The sequence below is a fragment of the Barbus barbus genome (assembly GCF_936440315.1).
Source record: "Barbus barbus genome assembly, chromosome: 20".
NCBI lineage: Eukaryota > Metazoa > Chordata > Actinopteri > Cypriniformes > Cyprinidae > Barbus > Barbus barbus.
The window spans coordinates 25677054-25697002 of NC_136748.1; the positions used below are offsets into that span (position 1 = coordinate 25677054).

At 36.8% G+C, this 19949-nt stretch overlaps 1 protein-coding gene across 1 annotated transcript in view; it reads left to right on the forward strand.

The window, feature by feature from the left end:
- The first annotated feature begins 234 nt into the window (after positions 1-234).
- Positions 235-19949, forward strand: part of LOC306886408 (EMILIN-1-A-like) — a 28838-nt gene continuing 9123 nt past the window's right edge. Inside the window, exons 1-2 of the mRNA XM_079443490.1 lie at positions 235-799; positions 19101-19223. Of these exons, the coding sequence (XP_079299616.1) occupies positions 648-799; positions 19101-19223 (275 nt within the window). The 5' untranslated portion in view covers positions 235-647. The remainder of the gene's footprint in view (positions 800-19100; positions 19224-19949) is intronic.

Here is a 19949-nt window from a genome sequence, read left to right on the forward strand (position 1 = left end):
CAATAAAGATCAGATGTGGGACATCAGCCATGCTATCATGAGGCCACATGGTTTCAATCACTGCTGCTCACCATTGCATGTACTGAGATTTCATAATCACCCCTAGTATTCACACACGTGGTCCTGTTGGTTTTTAAGCATAGATGGTTGTGATTCTGTCATCGGTGCACTGGAGGGAGGGTTTCTAGAGGGTAGGGAGGGGAGGAGAGAGAGAGAGAGAGAGAGAGAGAGAGAGAGATGGGGACGTTGGAGTGCGTCAGAACGCACTGGCTCCCCTCACTCCAAACTCACTGCATCTCCTTTCCAAGAAAACTCCTCCAGATTTCAGGAAGCCTCTGGATTGCTTTGTTTGGATGTACCGACAAATATTACAAACCATTCAAAAGAAGGATAGAGGGAGTTTAGATTGTTTTATCAGCGCAAAAGGAGGGAAAGCGCCATTACGCGTAGATTTGAGAGATTTATCCGACACTTTTGGAAGCAGCGCTCAGGACGCGCGTAATGGATCGATAGTACGAACTTCTGGGAGTGTAAAGAAGCTCCTCTAGACGACGCGAAAAGGCCGTTTTTGGTGGAATAAAGGCTCGTTACAGCGAATTCATCAGTTATATAGTGTTAGACACCGTTTCAGAACGACGTGCGCTGTGATGGATGCAGCAGTTCTCTTGATATCGATGCTGGTGTTGATTTTCTCTGGAGATGTCTGGAGCGCGTCGTATCCTCAGCGGTATAACCTGTACACGGGGACCCAAACTCAGACTCAGCCTTTAAACGGGGCGAGAGCAGCGAGCAGACACAGGTACTGACACTTTCATTTCATCCAATCAGTCCACACTCTAATATTCTTAATATGACGACAGAAAGTGAGATCGATGGATGAATAGATAGATGAATAAATCATATAAATCTGGCATAGTATGTGTGTACACATATATATCATGATAAAAGTACCATGAAAGTATCTTGTTATTAACTTATGATAGATAGATAGATAGATAGATAGATAGATAGATAGATAGATAGATAGATAGATAGATAGATAGATAGATAGATAGATAGATAGATAGATAGATGTTTTGAATTTGGACAATCAAATACTCTAAAAGTTTAGTTCCAATTTAGTTAAATTAGATGTGACTTTTTCAGACAAATCAAACTTTGTTCTGCATCTGCATCACACAGAGGGAGTAACAGTTGACAGACAGACAAATAGACAGACAGAGTACTTTATATGTCCCGTCAGGGAAGTTACAGATGTTATGCATTTTTCTGTTATCCATTTATTGAGGGAAACATAACCTGGGGGGGCTTTAAAAAGCAAATGTGCTTTTAAATGTGTGGCACAGATGACTACATGAAAGCAAAAGCCTCCCTTTATCCGACAGTGAAACGACAGGAGGTGCATTGCTGTCCATCCGAAAAGCTAATTATTGCTTACTGAATGCAAGGTTGTAGTTTTGTGGGACCCCTGGGATTTCCAAAGCCTTTCAGAACATGGTTATACGTATCACTGCCTTGGTAGTAATTACACTAAAACCACCTTCCTTTACCTCTTTATCTGTCAATCTGTTGGTTCTTCAGTTCAGTGCTCTCTCTCTTAGCCACACACACCCTCTCTGACATTGTTGTTTTGACTGTGATTGTTGGGGTGTGAACGGGAGAGGTTGTCCCAGCTCTGACGTGCAGACTGGGGCTTCCCCCTTCTTCTGACGCAATGCTCTCTTAAGGGTGGACAGACACGCAATGCTAATGGTCAGAGTTTGGAGTCATGAATTATGTCCTGAAATCCATCAAAACAATGAGTAAATAAAGATTTGTCATAGAAATTGTTAATATACAGCAAATTGAGTCCATATAAACAAGTTTGGACTCATGAATAGCTCTCAAATATAGTCTGTCAGAGTCATGAGGTAGTGAAGGGTGATGTCTATGATGTGAGAACCCTCAGTGCCAGCGGTATGAAGTATGTAGTGAAGTATGTACTGCCTGCTTGAGAAATCTGAGTCGAGTTACTGGGGATTAGCAGCCTGTTTGAACTTTGAGTTACAACAGATGTAAAAAGTATTCTGCGTCTTGTGTATTTGTTTTATGGAAAGTGAAAGAGCAGGAGGGAGGGTGAAGAAGTGTGAGATTGAAATCAAGGGAAGAAGTTGTTCTTTTTCTTTTAATGTGGAGAACTCATCTTGTGGCTTTCTCTCCTCTGGTCTTCTAAATGAAGGAATTGATAGATTTTGACTCGTGTTGCTTGCATCAAATGTGCATTTCCAGGGAAAACCGCAACCCTAATCAAATCTATTAAGGAATGTATGCCTCAAATTTAGCAGAAATTTTATGCTAAAAGATTCTGAAAGATGAACTTTGCGAGAACTGGATGTGCAGCTGCCAAATATGCAAGCACCTAAATCACCTCTTTCCTCTAAATTGTAGGCATTTGGTAAGGAACGCTGCCAGGTTTTTGTGTGTTGGAATACATCTCCCAATATGATTTCTTTGCGGTGTGTTTATCTACAAAATCCAGCACTTTAAGGGGAAACAGCATCTTTGAAATCCTAGCAAAATATGTGGAGTTAGTGATTGCCATAAGAAAATTAAACAGAAATGCTGGTTCATATTCGGAAAAATATGGTATGCCAGTATAAATTAGTACAGCAAATTTAATTAAAACTATGGATTAGCTCAACTCTTCTGTTGAAGTTTTGGTCTGGATCTGAGCCTTGAGGGGTCTAGTTTTGGTCCGGTTCTTGGAGGGTGTGGTCTTGACTCCAACTAAGGTTTTTAGGTGAGCTTGTAGTTATTTTTATCAATCATTAATTTATGTAGTGAAGTGTTTTATCAACCCTGATTCATGTACCACTGTCTGCTACAAAACAATACTTAAGATTATCTTATGATTTTTTCACAGCACATCTTGTAAAGTGAAAAGCTGCATTATGAATAAATCCATCACTAAGACATATTTTACTTCCAGTCATTGCTTCTATCTAAAATACGAGTCCTGTATCCATAATGTTTATTTCTCCAGTAGTCCCATCTGAATCTCAAGAGAAAAATGCACAGATCAAGCACTGTTTACAAGCGAAAACATTCCAAATCAGTCCTAACCAAATATATTGGTACATTTTGATGTGAGAAGGCAACAGGGGATGGACTTTTTTTACTGGAGGAAGCGTTATTATGGATTAAGCGACTGTTTAAGGTAAAAAAAATATGGGTTTGTTTTGTAGAAACATGCAGCTTTTCACTTCACAAGATGGTAACTGATGGACTGGAGTCGTGTGGATTACTTGTGGATTATTGTGATGTTTTTATCAGCTGTTTGGACTCTCATTCTGACGGCACCCATGTGCAAGTGATGTAATGCTAAATTTCTCCAAATCTGTTCTGAAGAAGAAACAAATTAATCTACATCTTGGATGGCAAAGTTTCATTCTTGGGTGAACTTTTTCTTTTAGTAAAGTATTATTGAATAAGCCATCTTTTTAAGATGTATATATCATGTCTTGTGTAATAAATAATGTCTGTGTGTGTCTTATAACCATAGGGAGAGACATCGAAATGGTTTGGGTTGCGCTGTGGTGTCACAGCATTTTAGAAATGAACTCTGCTGATTTGCACATGCAGCCATAAAATTGAGCCCTTTTCTGCCAAACTAGAAGTCAAAAGTCCACGCCTGAATGTTGTGTCCACTGCTATTCAGGAAATTATGCTGGACAAGCTTTGATGAATGCCCTGAAGACTGGACGCCTATGTTCATGTTTGCCATCTTTCATATATTTCTTAAAAACATTTATCCTGACAGACAAACAGACAGTGCTGGCATGCAGCTCTCCAGAGTGTGACTATTAATCTGGATGGTGTCAGAATAATAAAAAATGGCATAGTCTTGGATTGGCTCCATTATATGTGACTTATTAGGAATAGTTTACTTCTACTGAGGGTAAGGTCCTATGGTAATTCCTCAATAGCAGGCCCGCACGCAATCTGTACCCACAGAACTTGGCAGAAAACTCCTCAGATATCTGTAAAATTGGACCAGCCATCATTCATACATTTCTACATCAACTGTATGTTCATTCACAGTACCAAACTTTTAATACTGCATTTATGAATCTCACAGGTGAAAGGGAAAGGGTAAAAGGGCATAAAGAAAAATGTAATCTATTGTAGTTTTTGTATTATGTTATATTATATTATATTGTATTGTATTATTGCATTGCATTAATGGGAATTTGAGAAAGGAAGTAGCTATAATGAAAATACTATATAATAGAAAAAGTAAAAAGGTAAAATTAAGTCTATTGTAGTTGTTTTATTTTATTTTATTTTAGCGGTATATTGCATTAATTAGAATTTAGGGGAGGGAATATGCTTAACTATAAATGTCATAATTAAAAAAAAAAGTCAATTGTAGTTTTATTTGACCTATTTTATTGTAATGAAAATGTCATAATTAAAAAAGTCAACAGGGAAGAAAAGGGGAAAATTGCATAAAGAAGATTAAGTCTATTGTAGTTTGTCTTTTTTATTTTATTTTATTTTATTTTATTATTTTATTTATTTCATAAGATTCACCAAAAAAAATAAAAACTGCACACCCGCTTATAGAAGTTGCAAGAAGCCAGCCATTTAGATTGCAATTAGTACTGCTGATATTTGACCATGCGATCTACATCAGACGGTTTGTGGGCGTCCCATCTAAAGATGATACTGTGGTTGAGGTTTGCAGTTATCAGTTTGTTTCCCAGGCAGAACACCTCTGTTCAAAGCTCTGTTAGTATCACTATGCCCAAAGGCCTGATAAGATACTGGCAGAAGAGCTCTCGTAACTGCTTAACAGAAAAGTGGTTTTCGTTTGATCTATTTTTGCAATATAACAGACTAAAGGGGGCTGTAAATGAAAGATTGTTTATTAGTCTTTTTATGAGTTTAAATTAACATTTGGGCTTCATTTATGAGATCTAATCTTTGCCACCCATCCACTTTTCTTGTAACGCAACTGCCTTAGAATGGGTTGACTGTTCTTTTTTTTTTTTTGCTTTTGAACTGTAATATAAACAAAGAAATACAAAACACAAATCCTACACAAATTGTTACGCAAGACAAGACAATACAAGACAAAAGGAGAAAATTATTTTTTAATTAATTAATTAAGGAAAAAACAAATCTAAAAATTACAATGGGATGATACAGTATATCCGTTATCACTTATTGGGTTCATTGTTCTTAGTCAAAATTCAAACCCATTCAGTACCTCTTTGTTGTCTGTAACGCTCATTCATGGATCCTTGCTAAAGTGTCCATTTGTCCCTTTTTAGTCTGTCAGGTCTTATTTGTTGCAGTTTCGTCCTTAGTATTTAGTAGCTGTTTCTTTTTGCCTCTTGTCCTGGTATGTCAAGAGGGCTTAAGCAAAGCCCTCTGTGAATGGAAAGTTCCTGGCCCTTGACCTGGGCTTTTTGAAGATGTGGCAGTAGTTGTGAAGCCAAGAGCTGCCTGTGGCGCTGCCTGTCAGTCTCGGACCCATCCAGACCACCCCACACCACCACACGCAGACAGGAAGCCCTCGCTCAAACAGCGGCCTCTTCATTCTAGAGGGGAAAAAAACACCTCTGATATGCAAAGTGCTTCCTGTGAACAAGTTTGTGTTTGACAAGGGAAGCAGTTAGTGAATGTTAATGGATGTTTAGACATGCCAAAATGTATTTTATGAATGATTGCTTCTGGACGACAAGTTTGAATGGGATTGTATCATATCCTTTGAGTGCTTCGGTTTAAAGCAATGATTCCAGTTCAGTTCTCTTTATTAATTTCTTTTGACTACTATGTCCCAGCTAACTAAAATATGTTCAAAGAATGTGCTGCTAACGTTCCCATAAAGTTATGAAAATATTACTTCTGAATATTATCTCAACAGCCGTTTTTTTTTTTTATCCCAACATTGCAGAACACATTAAGGCAATGTAGCATTTTATCATTTTGCAAACATTATGGGAATGTTTTGAAAAAACATTAGTTTAATAAAAAAAATTAGGTTAATATCCAACTTAGAATTAAAATTCTACTAATGTTACTGGAAGACCTTGCCATAACGTTATCCAGTGTTCTGCGAATGTTCCCTGTTAGCTCGAATGATGAAGCAATACTTGTGCATTATTTTACGGTTTATAGCTGCAATTGTGATTACAGCAGCTTAACAGAAGAAATATCAGGCACACAGTCTATTGTAATAGGATAGCAATATTTATCAGATAAAATAGATTTATAAATTTTTTTTTAGGAAAAAATGGCTTCATGATATTAGGGTGTTATGAAAAGTCAGTTAAGCAACACATGAATAATTTTTTTAAGGATAATGTGACACTGTTGCCATCACAGGAATAAAGGATATTTTAAATTATATGAAAAAAAAAACATTATTTTGTGTAATAATAGTGTTATAAAAGTATATATATATTTCTCAATAGTTCTGTATTTTTGATCAAATAAATGCAGCCTTGTTTGCGCAAAAGAGTTTTATTTCAAAAGCACACAAAAAAATCTTACTTTGTTTTAAGGACTGTACAAGTGAAAAAAAAACTAATTAAAAACTCAAGAAGTGATTTTCAGTGTAGGTGTTTTGTTTTTTTCAAATAATTAACCAAAACGGGTCATTATAATTTCACTATTGAGTACTAAATTCCACTAGCAAATTGGATTTATCTGATATCATGTAATTTCTGAGAAAGATAATTGTTTTTATGGTGATCATGTGAAGATGAATGTTAAATCCATTCATATCCTCAGTGGAATTCATTTATATGTGAACATCTGACTGCAGAGTCAATTATGACAAGGAAGAATGAGAGGTCAAACCTGCTGTTTGAAAACTTTGACTACAGATGGAGCTTAAATGTGATGTGTGTCAGTGTTGAAGTCAGCCTAGCTAACCCTGAAAAGTGAACATATCTCAAAGGTTTCAGTGCCCACAGATTAAATCCAAAAAGGGCATGAATGTCTAAATGTCTTTAGACGAGGCTTCTCTCCTGGCTTGTGTAAGCCACATCTGTGGCACGTCTGCTCATAAGGCATGTTCCTTCTCCTTTTGCTTTAGTGGAGTTCCAAGCTGAGACGCTACAGATGGGCCGCTGCGGTCAAACCCCTGCAGAAACCGCTTTCCTGTAACGGGAGCGAGTTACAGTATAACCACAGGGAAACATGTTTCCCACGAGCTTGCCCTTCCAGAATCAAATATGTGGCTCGTTCGGTAAAAGAGTGACCTGACATTTACTGGTGCACTACTTATAAGGGTAATCACAACAGTGCGGCTTATCTGGAAATCAGTATGAGAAATAAAATTGGATGTGAACACCAAGAATATCTAAATATTGAGCAGATAAGAGTGGGGTTAATAGGACATCTGTTAGTGGTGGTGTTGGATGTTGTGGAGGCTGAAGTTTCGTTGCTTATTCTGGCACAGTGTGTGACTTTTCCTACCTCTGCTTTAAGGAGGTCATAAAAAAAGCATTTAGCTTCAGATATTTAATACATTCTGCAAGATTTGAGTCGCAAAGGGAACTTGTAGACATCAGTCTTCTTTGTGTACTCCAGATCAAATAAAGCTTGACTTTTCCTTTCCCTCTTATTGCACATGATTATGGCTATTACAGCTGTTTCTTAAAGCTGAAGTTTTTTTTTTGTAATTTCTCATGCATTATTTTATCCCAGCTTAATATGCAGAGACAGCTAAGTCATTTCAAGGTGCATTTCCAGATAATGTGTCCTTACAGGACGGTATATTTAACATTTATCGTAATACATGGCTTTTATTTGATTTTACTTTATTATTTTGATGTGAACGCTATTGTTCTAACGTTTGGGGTCAGTAAGATTAGTTGTTTTTTTTCATTTTGAAAAAATCAATACTTTTATTCAGAAAGGACATCAAAAGTGACAGTTATAATGTTACAAAATATATATTTCAAATAAATGCTATTCTTTTGAACTCTGAAAAAAAAATGACAGTTAAAAAATTTGTTTCCACTAAAATATTAAGCAACATAATATTCAAATAAATATTTAAAATGTATAATCTATTTTAGAATATAATTTAAATATAATATTTAAAATATTAAATTACAAAGCATATGTAATAATATTTTAAAATATTACAGTTTTGACTGTATTTTTGATCAAATAAATGCAGTCTTGATGAGCACAAAATAGTAAAAACTCTCATTATATATATTGCTTTAACAGTGATAAATAAGAAAGATTTAAAAATAACGTAACTACTTCTACTACTACTAAATATTATTATTATTAAGCTCTCAATGATAATTAATCAGGTATTAGGTGCTAGTTTTGAATGGCAACTCTTGCAACATTTGATTGCATCACCACCATTGGGTGGTGATGGCACAGTGGATAAGACACATACCTTTGGTGTGAGAGACCCGGGTTCGAATCCACTGTGAGACACCAATGTGTCCCTGAGCAAGACACTTAACCCCTAGTTGCTCCAGAGGCATGCGACCTCTGACATATATAGCAATTGTAAGTCGCTTTGGATAAAAGCGTCAGATAAATGTAAATGTTACCTTTTCAACACCAGCGCAAAAACTACTCAGGCTCTACCTTGAGTATAACTCAAGTATGATTAGAGTATGTTTTTTCAGGTGAATATTATGAATATTTGCACTTTCAAGAAAGTATAAAAAAAACTGTTTTAGTTTTTAATGTTGCATAAGCGTTCAGAGTGTTTGCTAACAGATGAGTGAGTTTGTGTACAGGCAGCAGTATAATCTTAAATTGCTGTGCTGGAAAGAAATGCCTCACCGTTTGCAAAAACAGCCGTAATGAGGGCTGTTTCCACATGATACGGCATGATTGCATTTTGGTGGTGTTTGTAAACGGAGCTGGAAACCATTGGCAACAACAACATGATGCAATTCATGCAGTCAGTTTTGATACTGTATCTTTGTATCAGTGTTTTAGTGTGGACACAGTTGGGGTGGAACTGGGAGTGGACATGCGTTCCGGCGCGGTGCCTTCTCGGATAGTCAGACGAGCATGTGTCCCCTCCCAGGGAGAGACAAATAAGCAAGGCTGTAAAAACAGGCTGCCCGTGCAGCCACAGCTGCTCTGACCACTTCCTGTTGCAGAGGTCAAAGGTCACAGTGTGCAGTGCACTACCCGGGCAGCATGAAGGGTCACTCAGAGGGGAAGATGTGTGGGTAGAGACAGCAAAGATGGAAGAACCGAAGAAAAAGCGAAGCGCATAATGATTGAGCCTTTGTGTTCGGCGCTGGAGTGCAGGAAGTGAAAATTGCCAGGCTATTAAGTAAAACAAGAGGGAGTTTTATGTCATTGTGTGTTTTTACGGAGTTCGATATCAAAAGAATTCCATCACCAAGAATTCTCGATCTCTCTCGCTTTCGGTCATCTCTCTGTCGCACATTCACTCTTTCTTTATTTGTGTAACTTGATAGTGTGTTTCATTATGCATTCAATCTCAAGAGGCACAATATTGATGGATGAATAATTACGTTGTATAATCTTCAAAACCTCAATTATCATTTCTGTCCCTTCTTAAAGTAGTAGTTCACCCACAAATAAAAATTGTCATCATTTACTCACCCTCATGTTGTTCCAATCTCTAATGACAATTCATAGTGTCTGTTGAGCTCCAAAAAGGACAAAAACAAAACACTATAAAAGTAGTTTATATGTGCTATATTACGTCTTCTGAAGTCATATGATAGCTTTGAACTGAAATATAAATAGTTTTTACAAAAAAGTGTTCCCATCTGAATACAAACATTACAGAGCTACAGTGAAAGGGAAGATTGTCGGTGAAAAAATGTGACTGAGGCAACATTTCTGCAAAATGGCTTTAAATTGCCTCTTGTACATTTTGCGACACTTTTAACGTGTAATGTCCAGGGAGTGGCACTAAAAGTGTGTTAAGTTTTATCCAAAATGGGTGAACAGCAATCTTGCAAAGTTTTATTGCATTAGTTGTTTAAATTTTTCGTTGCAGTAGTTGTAAAAAAAAACTTGTACGTTTATGGGGGCCATTTAACCCATTGACATTACAACTTATTATATTAATTTCAGTCATTACTAAGACAAAAAAAAAATGACCTAAACAAATGAAAGTGCAAATGAATTAACTCAAGTCTGCCTTTAAAAACCATTAACATAAAGAAAGCCCACCCCATAAAACTTTTACAGACTGGGGTGAAAACCCCAGGCTGCCACCCTCCCCTGTCTTAATCAGTGACAGTAACATGAACGCTAGTACCATTCTTTAGAACACGGCCATTAGCCCTATTATAAGAGAACAGAATAACTTCGAATTCACACGAGTGATAAAGCGGGGTTAAAAACGAGGAAACAAACATAAATAATTGTATCATGTACACTGAATACTGTACATTAGTGATAACAAGTTTCCTTGCTTACATGAAGAACTCTGCCAGTAACGATTGACACATGAAGTTTTAGAATAGTAAATCAGAATTCGAGTCACCCTGTATTATCAAACCCTTATGCCACGTCCATCCCAGGAGAATGAGGAGCGGGAATGGAGCTCAGGAATTTACGCGATTCGTCCGGTGAGTGCATTAGTTTGGTCTCGCCGTGCTTCATGACGTAGCTGGATACTGCCTTTTTCAATTCCTTCCATATTGCACTGAAGGAACTCGCTTCTTTGGCGTTGCGGGAGAGAAGTCTTGGAAGAAGCTCAACATCGCACCGTCACCCGCTCTCACAGGACCGCGGCGTCTTGCTTCATTTAGAATCAAATTCCTGTCGTTGTAGCGTAACAGTTTGAAGAGAAACACTCGTGGTTTGGAGTGATTCATTGAAGCTCTGGCGTAAATTCGATGCGTGTGTTCGATCTCGATATCTTTGCACGCAAGTGATGGAATCCAAATCGGCAGAGACCATTTCAGAAAGCCAATCAGGTCATCCTTCTTGGCCCCTTCAGGTAGTCCCAGCAGGCGGAGATTACTGCGTCTGCTGCGGTCTTGTAAATCTGTCACTTGCTGCTCGAGGGCATCCAGATGGCCAGTGTATTCGCAGATCACTTTTTTCTGCTCTCTCTGTTCCCCGATTAAAAAGCCAACTTTAGAGCATATATTCTGGATTGTAGTCATGTGAGAGGCGAATTCGGTGCGCATTGCTGCTAATTCAGCCTTCAAAATGTCCTCAAATCGCTTTATAGTGATCGCCATATTGTCTTAAATGTCGGCTCGGCCCACCGCGGCTGCTGGTTTTGCTTTCTTCTTAATTCGCGAGGATGATGGTGAAAGATAAGTGAGTTTCCAACTGTGTGATATCTCCAGACCAACAGCAAACGAAAAAACTACCCCAAATGTAAAAAAAGAAGACGAACAACAGTAAAAGATGGTAATATATACAGAGCTCAGCTAATATGCGACTTGGCTCATGAAAGCATCACGTGATCCCCCGGTTCACTGTGTTTTCTGAAGTCCACAGTCAACACAGCCACCTACCAGGAAATTTTAGAGCACTTCATGCTTCCTTCTGCTGACAAGCTTTATGGAGATGCTGATTTCATTTTCCAGCAGGACTTGGCACCTGCTCACACTGCCAAAGGTACCAAAAGCTGGTTCAGTGACCATGGTGTTACTGTGCTTGATTGGCCAGCAAACTCACCTGACCTGAACCCCATAGAGAATCTATGGAGTATTGTCAAGAGGAAGATGAGAGACACCAGACCCAACAATGCAGATGACCTGAAGGCTGCTATCAAAGCAACCTGGGCTTCCATACCGTCCTGAGCAGTGCCACAGGCTGATTGCCTCCATGCCACGCCGTAATGATGCAGTAATTCATGCAAAAGGAGGCCCAACCTGTTTTGATATGTGTTTATGGGGTATATACTACAGACATCTTATCTGGTTCTTCATCAAAACACTTCTCCTCTTTATTACGCCACCCTCAGGCTTCCACATGAACTGCATCACAATCAACATGAATTATTCATATCATGACATCCCCTTTTTTTTTTTTTTTAACACTTTCCACTAGAAAGTCCATAACCTGCAAAAGACAACAACTAAAACAAAAATATTCTGCTTAGCATCACTTAACACTTTTCTTGCATATAAACATGTTTTACTTTTTTTTTTCAAAAAATAACTGTTATCATTTTTTTTTTTCCAACTGTCCCTTTAACTATCACTCCTAAACAAACATCAGGAAGTTCACATCTACTCTTCAACAAGCCTTCTTGGTTTAGTAACAATCCTTCCACTTGCTGTTTTGGTTGGGAAACTTGGAAGCTTTGTAGGACTAGCATTTCCTTGTTGTGTTCCATTCTGAATGTCCACTTCACATGGTTCACATTCGTCTTCACACACATTCTGCTGTGTCACATTTGGATTATTTCCGTCCTATTTTCCTTCTTTGTCTGCATTAGAAACTTTCTGTTCCTTCTGTACTTCTTGCCATCAGGCGTCTGTACCACCTAGGATCTAGGTTGTTCAGATAGTTCAGTTACTTGAGCTGGATTCCATACGCCCTCTTGCCATATTCTGACATTGTCGCCAATCTGTAGTTTCCGAAGCATCCTTGTTCCTTGATCAAAGTATTCTTTCTGTTTCTGTTGTCTTTTTTCAAACAACTGCTGCACTGGTTCAGAGACCAAACAGGGTTTCAACATTTGTGATTTTGTTGGAAGTCTCGTTTTCACTCGTCTCCCCATCAACAACTGGGCTGGTGACGCTCCAATGTCTTCCAGTGGTGTATTCCTAAGGTTCACTAAAGACAAATATGGATCCTTTCCGTCCGCCTTAGCCTTTTTGAGCAAATGTTTAACAGTTTGTACTCCTCTCTCAGCCATCCCACTTCTGACACCATGTTTTGATATGTGTTTATGGGGTATATACGACAGACATCTTATCTGGTTCTTCATCAAAAGACTTCTCCTCTTTATTACGCCACCCTCAGGCTTCCACATGAACTGCATCACAATCAACATGAATTATTCACATATCATGACACAACCAAGTATTGAATGCATTGAAATGAACATACTTTTCAGACGCCTCACATTTCTGTTTAAAATATCCTTTTTTTTATTGATTTTATGTAATATTCTAATTTTTTGAGACACTGAATTTTGGGTTTTCATTATCTGCAAGCCATAATCATCAAATTTTCAAGAAATAAAGGCTGAAATATTTCACTCTATGTGTAATGAATCTATATAATATATGGGTTTCACTTTCTGAAATGAGTGACAAAAAATATTGACATTTTTCATGATATGGAGCTAATTATGTGATGCAAATGACAAAATGTATTAGTTTACAAATCATGCACTGTGGTAAAAATAACTGCAATCATAATTTGTGTGAAAATGAATAGAAGTTCTTAGTGTTTTACTGCCACTAGTGGTAATTTCAGCTGGAAACTGCAGCGAAATGCATGTATAGGTATGTTTTTGGAATTTTGCAAAAAAATTTAGGTACAGTAGAGGCCTGGGTTGGAAAAACTGCTTCTGTGAGGTCTGATTCTCACACAAAGCCTGTAAGTGGTGAAGAAGACATGACATATAGCACATACAGTAAGTTAGTTGAAAAAGTCCTATTTTAGACTGTTACTAGAGGCTGTAGTTGTTGTGACTTTGTCATGAAGCCAAAAGGTGGTTTGGTGGAGAGATTCCAAGCATGTGAGGACAATCAGAAGCTGAAGTCATTCCTGAAAACATGAGGCAGCTAGTTTTGCATGATGTTACCTATATTGCATCTCTCACACCATAAGAATAAGAACCGTCCATTCTCTGTTAGTAGCCTTTATATGTGGTAATCATTGACGTTTTTCTCTATGACTCATGTAAACATATCAGTAATAATCAGGAGACCGGGTGGGAGAAGAGGCCTCATGGTTTCTAAATGGGTGGGGGACATCGTCTTGGCACTAGCTGCAGTATTACAGTTCACATAAGAACCGTTAAGACCCTGAATTGAGGAATATCTGGGGTGACATGAGTATATAAGAGTTTCCAAAACTGAAGGTGATAATATACAGCAGCACTCATTCAGAGTTTGGAAAGTTATTGCATATTAGTTTGTAATACCATTTAATAGATTGGGGTCAGCAAGTATTTTTTTTCTATTTCAAATAAATGCTGTTCTTTTGAAGCTTCTATTCATCAAAGAATCCTGAAAAAATATATAGCACGGTTTCCACAAAATATTAAGCAGCACAACTGTTTTCAACATTAATAATCAAAAGAAATGTTTCTTGAGCAGCAAATCAGCATATTATAAATGATTTCTGAAGGATCATGTGACACTGAAGACATCACGGGAATAAATTACATTTTTAAAAACATAAAGAAAACACTTTTTATTTGTATACATATTTGTTTTACTGTATTTTTAATCAAATACTTGAAAATAAATTTGATCAGCCTTGGTAGATATCAGTGACCTTTGTCACAGGCAGTTTAACAGATTGAATATCATGATTTATGAACAAACTTCAACGACATCTATCAAACTTTTACTATCATGAAGAAGATATCTATCAGTGTGCCTAATGTAAGATCCATATAATTATTAGCATATGGGGATACTGTAGCTAGGTTTTGTTATAGTTAAATATATTTTAAATGAGTTAAATTAGTTTCTTCCTAATTAAATGGTATATTTTAAATGAGTTAAATTAGTTTCTTCCTAATTAAATGGCTCTCTAGATATTTGACCATTTCTGCAGTCCATTCTGCTCTATTGTTTTAGGTTTACTGGAGAAGGTCCAGGAAGTGATATCATAGAGCCTGTTACACATGTTTATATTCATGTACTCAATAATTTCAGACACATTTATCAACACATGAGTGCCATAGGACATGGTTGAACGTGGCAAATGTGCAGTTGGACAAATTTTTATGTCCATATAGTGAATCTCTTGGGAGGTTCAACGATTGTGTGTAGGAAGGCTGATATTCTTTGATTGAACGTTTCTCCATAATGCTACATTCAGCTGATATAATTTCTGTCCTGGGAGAAGCAATTACAGCCTGTTAAAGACTGTTTTCAGCAGTGCTGAGGAACAAAGAGATGACTGTATCTGTACACCAGATACCCTACATTGGATTAGGTCACTTTTCTGACAGATAATTAGAGAATAATGTGTATGTGTGTGTGTGTGTGTGTGTGTGTGAGAGAGAGGTAGGGACAGAAACAGAGAGACAGTGACTTCCAAATGTCATATATACACCCTTGAACGGCTCTGAAGATAGTGATATTTATAAGGTCTTTTGCATTGACTTGCATTTGACAGATAAAAAGTTTAAAAGATTCAAAGTGACATACATTGCATGTAAGGTACTGTATACATTTTACCAGTTCATGTATTCCTTGAGAATCAAACCCATGACCTTGATTTTGCTAGCACCATGCCGTACTGTTTGAGCTACAGTGTTTCTGCAATACTCAAAAAAACTTAACAGAAAACAGTGTAAGATTACAGATTATTGGTACTTAAGGGAGTCATTTTGCCATTCATGATCATGTGATGCAAATTTATTCATTTAAAACTTTATGTTGTCCTTCTTTTTTTACGCAAACGTCACAGTAACCAATTTGAATAACATATCTAACGTTTATCATAACGTGCACACATTCTAACATCTCAGAAAGATGCTTTAAACTGCAGAGTGGGTCCATTATTTAGCTTTATCTTCTTCAAGACTAAGTCTTATATTTCAACACTTTTGAGTGTTTTTACTGCTGCAGTGAGTTTTTGGATATAAGAAGGTGCACATGGTAACATTACTTTCTTACTCTGAGATGTGCCTCTGTTTTAGCATATTTCATTTATTTTGTCATGTTTTTAATCTTATTATGCAGATGATTTTTTAAGCCATGACGTTTCTGCATGACTAAATTTTCATTTCACTCTTAGTAAACCCATTTATTGCAGTCACTTATTTTTGGAAAACAGAAATGATGTAATGGAAAAACATGAAAACATCCTCATCACAGAGATAAATATTACTTTTTGTATATTAGAATCAGCTCTCATTGGTTCAAAGAGAGGCTACACACACCGGGATATGTGTAAATCTGCCAAATGCACTTTATTTTGTCCGCTTTTCCTGTCTTCTCTCATATTTTCCATTCTTTTTGGAGCTGAGACATGTTGAGAGTCTCTGTAAAGTCATGAGCTGCATGAGTGTTTGATGAAAGCGAGCCTGAAATGAAAATTCTGCATGACAAATCCGCTAAGAATGTGGATCATTCACGGCTGGCTGTAGCGGCCTGAAAATAATGTGGTCTGGTTCACTCCAATCAACAGTTGAAAAACAAATACTGGTGGGCAGGAGCAGCCTGACAACTTTGCAAAATCTTTAAACCTAGAAAGCTGCTTGCATAAACAGCTAACATTACATGCGGTATTGTTATGTGGGCTACGTATTGAGTAATGGATTGCCCACCGCTTAACACCGTAAATGAGATACAGGTCACTGAAATCAAAACCTTGTTGCGGTACGATTATGGATGGAAGCAGATTTTACTGGACATAGCTGTGGAAGTTATTAGCTGGAATAAAAGACAATGGGAAATCATTTGGTGAGAATGTTTAATGTATAATATAATGCATGTATAATTGAAATAGTAATTTTGGCTGGGAAATATTGAAGGAATCATGCCATTTTGTTAAAAATAGCCGGCTTTTAGGATTAGCTACTTCCAAGACATTTACAGGTGATATTTTAGGAGGAGGGACTTTCTCATTCTACGGAGGATTTGATTGGATAAAAATAGGTCAGTTTAATATTCGTCATGAGTATTTATGATCTGTTTTTCCTACTAAAAGTTAATTTTGTCAATGTTTAGGAGCACACTAGCATATAGATGAGCTATCAGATATGGATTAAAAGCTACAAAACTCTCATTTAGTTCTTTGAAAGGTGATTCGGATTTGTACTTGTTGGTCAAAACACTGCATTTTCTTTTGTAATTAATTTTAAACATCCTTTCATTTAGCCAGCACGGATTATATCATGATGTCAATACTCTGATCTAGCACCATCTGTGTTTAATATTGAAGACCAAAACATGAAATTGTGCTGGCAATATGTGTGAGCATCCCGAGCAGCTGTGGAGGCAGGAAATCCACCGTAGGTCACTGATGAACCATGTACAATCAAAGCAGGAGTCAGGTGTTAGTGGTAAAGAGCGTACACATGGAAGATGTTGTGGGAGAATTAAGTGGTTTTTCCATGACAAGCCATTTGTTGGCTAGCTTCCTTCTATTACCTAATGCATTTGCAAAAGGAATGGGTCATCTGTTGGTTACTTCTTGGCAGTGACCTTTTAGAGTAAAAAACAAGTAGGGTAATATGCATACCAAATTGTAATGCTCTGAAGAATATCAAGATGTACAGCTGTAATCAGTGAATGAGAGCTCTTTATTTTTAGAATTTATCATTTTGAATTTATAAGACAAGATGTGTTGTTGAATATATTTTTTAATGCATTATTATTTTTTATTTATTTAAAGAATAATTTAACAAACTTATTAATGTTCATATATTTTTCCTTTTATTTATTTTCATATATCTCACTATTATATAATCAATAAATTAATTTATATATATAATATTAATATTATGTCATTATTATTATTTATAAATGACAAATAATATTATTTATAATATACTCACTATATTTTTAATATATAGTGAGTATATATACAAATATATACTTAATATATATAATAATAATAAATATATAAAATATATACTTATATTTAATATATACAAAAATATATTTGTATATATTACAAATATATATTATATTAAAAATATATATTTGAATTACCACTCTGTATGTAATGTGCTATTTAAATAAACTTGCCTTACAGTCATGAAGGCGGGATTTTTGACTAATGAGATTTCACAGTGGGAGACGCCTCTGAAGTAGAAACGAAGAGATGGAAAAAATGTTCTGTTGCTTGTTACTTGTTGCAGTCATGGCTGATTTGGAGCGAAAGCAGTAGGAAAAAACACCAAAAAAGCATTAATGGAGGGCAATAATATTGTCTATTAAAATGGTTGATGTCATCTCAAAAATCTTTGATCGTCATTTCTGATAAGCCGAGAAACCAAAACTTTTGCATGGGGCCACATTTGTTGGAATTTATACTGAGTTTAATCCTAATGAGAATCAATGATATTCATTGTCTTTTTGGCAGCTGCACACGTGTTTGTCTGGTTTAACGATTCAGATGCATTGGAGATCACATGTTTAGGAGGACTTTGAGAAGAAATCTGTGGGTTTATTCTGAAGAAACACAGCATGAGTTAAATGTGCATTGATGGCAATCTTTATTGCAACAGTGTGAGGTGTAACTTAAGCTTAATTCATGAGCGAACAACTGCAGAAGGGAAGAAAAAACGCATCTGCATTATACAGTACACAGCTGACAATCACGTAGTTTGTTGCTCTTACTAGTAGACTGAAACAAAACAGGGACGAAAACTAAGATGAGATAAGTGATGCATCCAACTCACTCTCACTGTAGTCAGCATGAGACCCAGCAGATGTTTGAATTCCCAGTGCATGCAGCAGAGAGATCATAGCGGCCTGATTCCAGAGTTGGTTGATGTTGGTGTGAGAGACAGGGCTCGCTAAGAGAATCGAGAGACTAATTCCAGATTTCTGCTAATTTATGAGGCCAGGAGACATGAGGACTTCTCAGACTGATGGGGAATCACTGTAAATAAGAAGACACATAAGGGGAATAAGCGCTCTAAATTTGCTACTACCTTTGGAGGGCTCCATTAGTTCATGTTTTTAAAACTGAACAGCTGTGTGTCTCAGTGGTGTAATTTTTCGTATTTCATTGTATAAAGTTCATTCAAGGTCAAAATGAGTGCTAATTTGGTATGAAACCCATTTTGTATTGTAATTGTAAGCTGTAAACTGTAAAACAAATTGTGGTAACATTGGACTTTTCAACAGGGCAGACTGGTTTATGGTGAATTGTTATAAAATCTACCATCCAATTGCCATGCTAAATTCAATTATCATTGACCGACCATCCAAGTATGCTAACTATATGTTAATTTCTTTTTACAGAAACTGGTGTGCGTATGTGGTGACCAAGACTGTGAGCTGTGTGGTGGAAGATGGAGTGGAGACTTACGTGAAGCCAGACTATCAGCCATGTTCCTGGGGCATTCAGTGCACCCGCGTTGTAGTGTAAGTGTTTCCCTTTTCTCCATATTGGACTGTTGTTTTTATACAATGATTATCAGTTAATTCGGTATACAGTAAATTTACTAAATAAAAAGTGTTGTGTGTGTGCCTGTCAGACCATCAAGCCCAACAGATGTCTTTTTCCAAACAATGAGTAATCTGCTCCATTTTATGTTGCTTCATAAAAAGCTATAGCTGTTTTGGACCATGGTAGCTGTTCCAAAATTATATTCAATGGTTCAAGCAGGTACACCATTTTGGTCCAGCAACAAACCAGCTACCTAAAGCAGTATTGCTCTGTAACAGGTGCCTACGACCAGCTAATAACCAGCCTGGGCTACTTAGAAGCCAGCTAACATAGGTCAAAGCATAATAGTAACAAAATTGTTATCTCTATGGGTCAGTTGCATCAGCTGTCTTGCAAAGTTGCAACATGGAGGGACACTAAATTACAACATTTGTGCCAGTATTTGTTTATTTTTTTTCTCCTTATTAATTTCAAATACAGTTTCTAAATGTTATGTAAAATACTTATAAGTATTTCAGTGTAAACCGTAAGTTACAGAAAGCAAAATTAACCATACCAGGATAAACTGAAATTTAGAGCACTTCTGCAAATTTGAAGGCTGCTACTGGATCGCTGAAGGTAAACGTCATATTATAAGACTAAGCATTATTTTACAGCGCCTACTAGCTACAATCTGCCTACAGAACAAATGGTGCAACCAA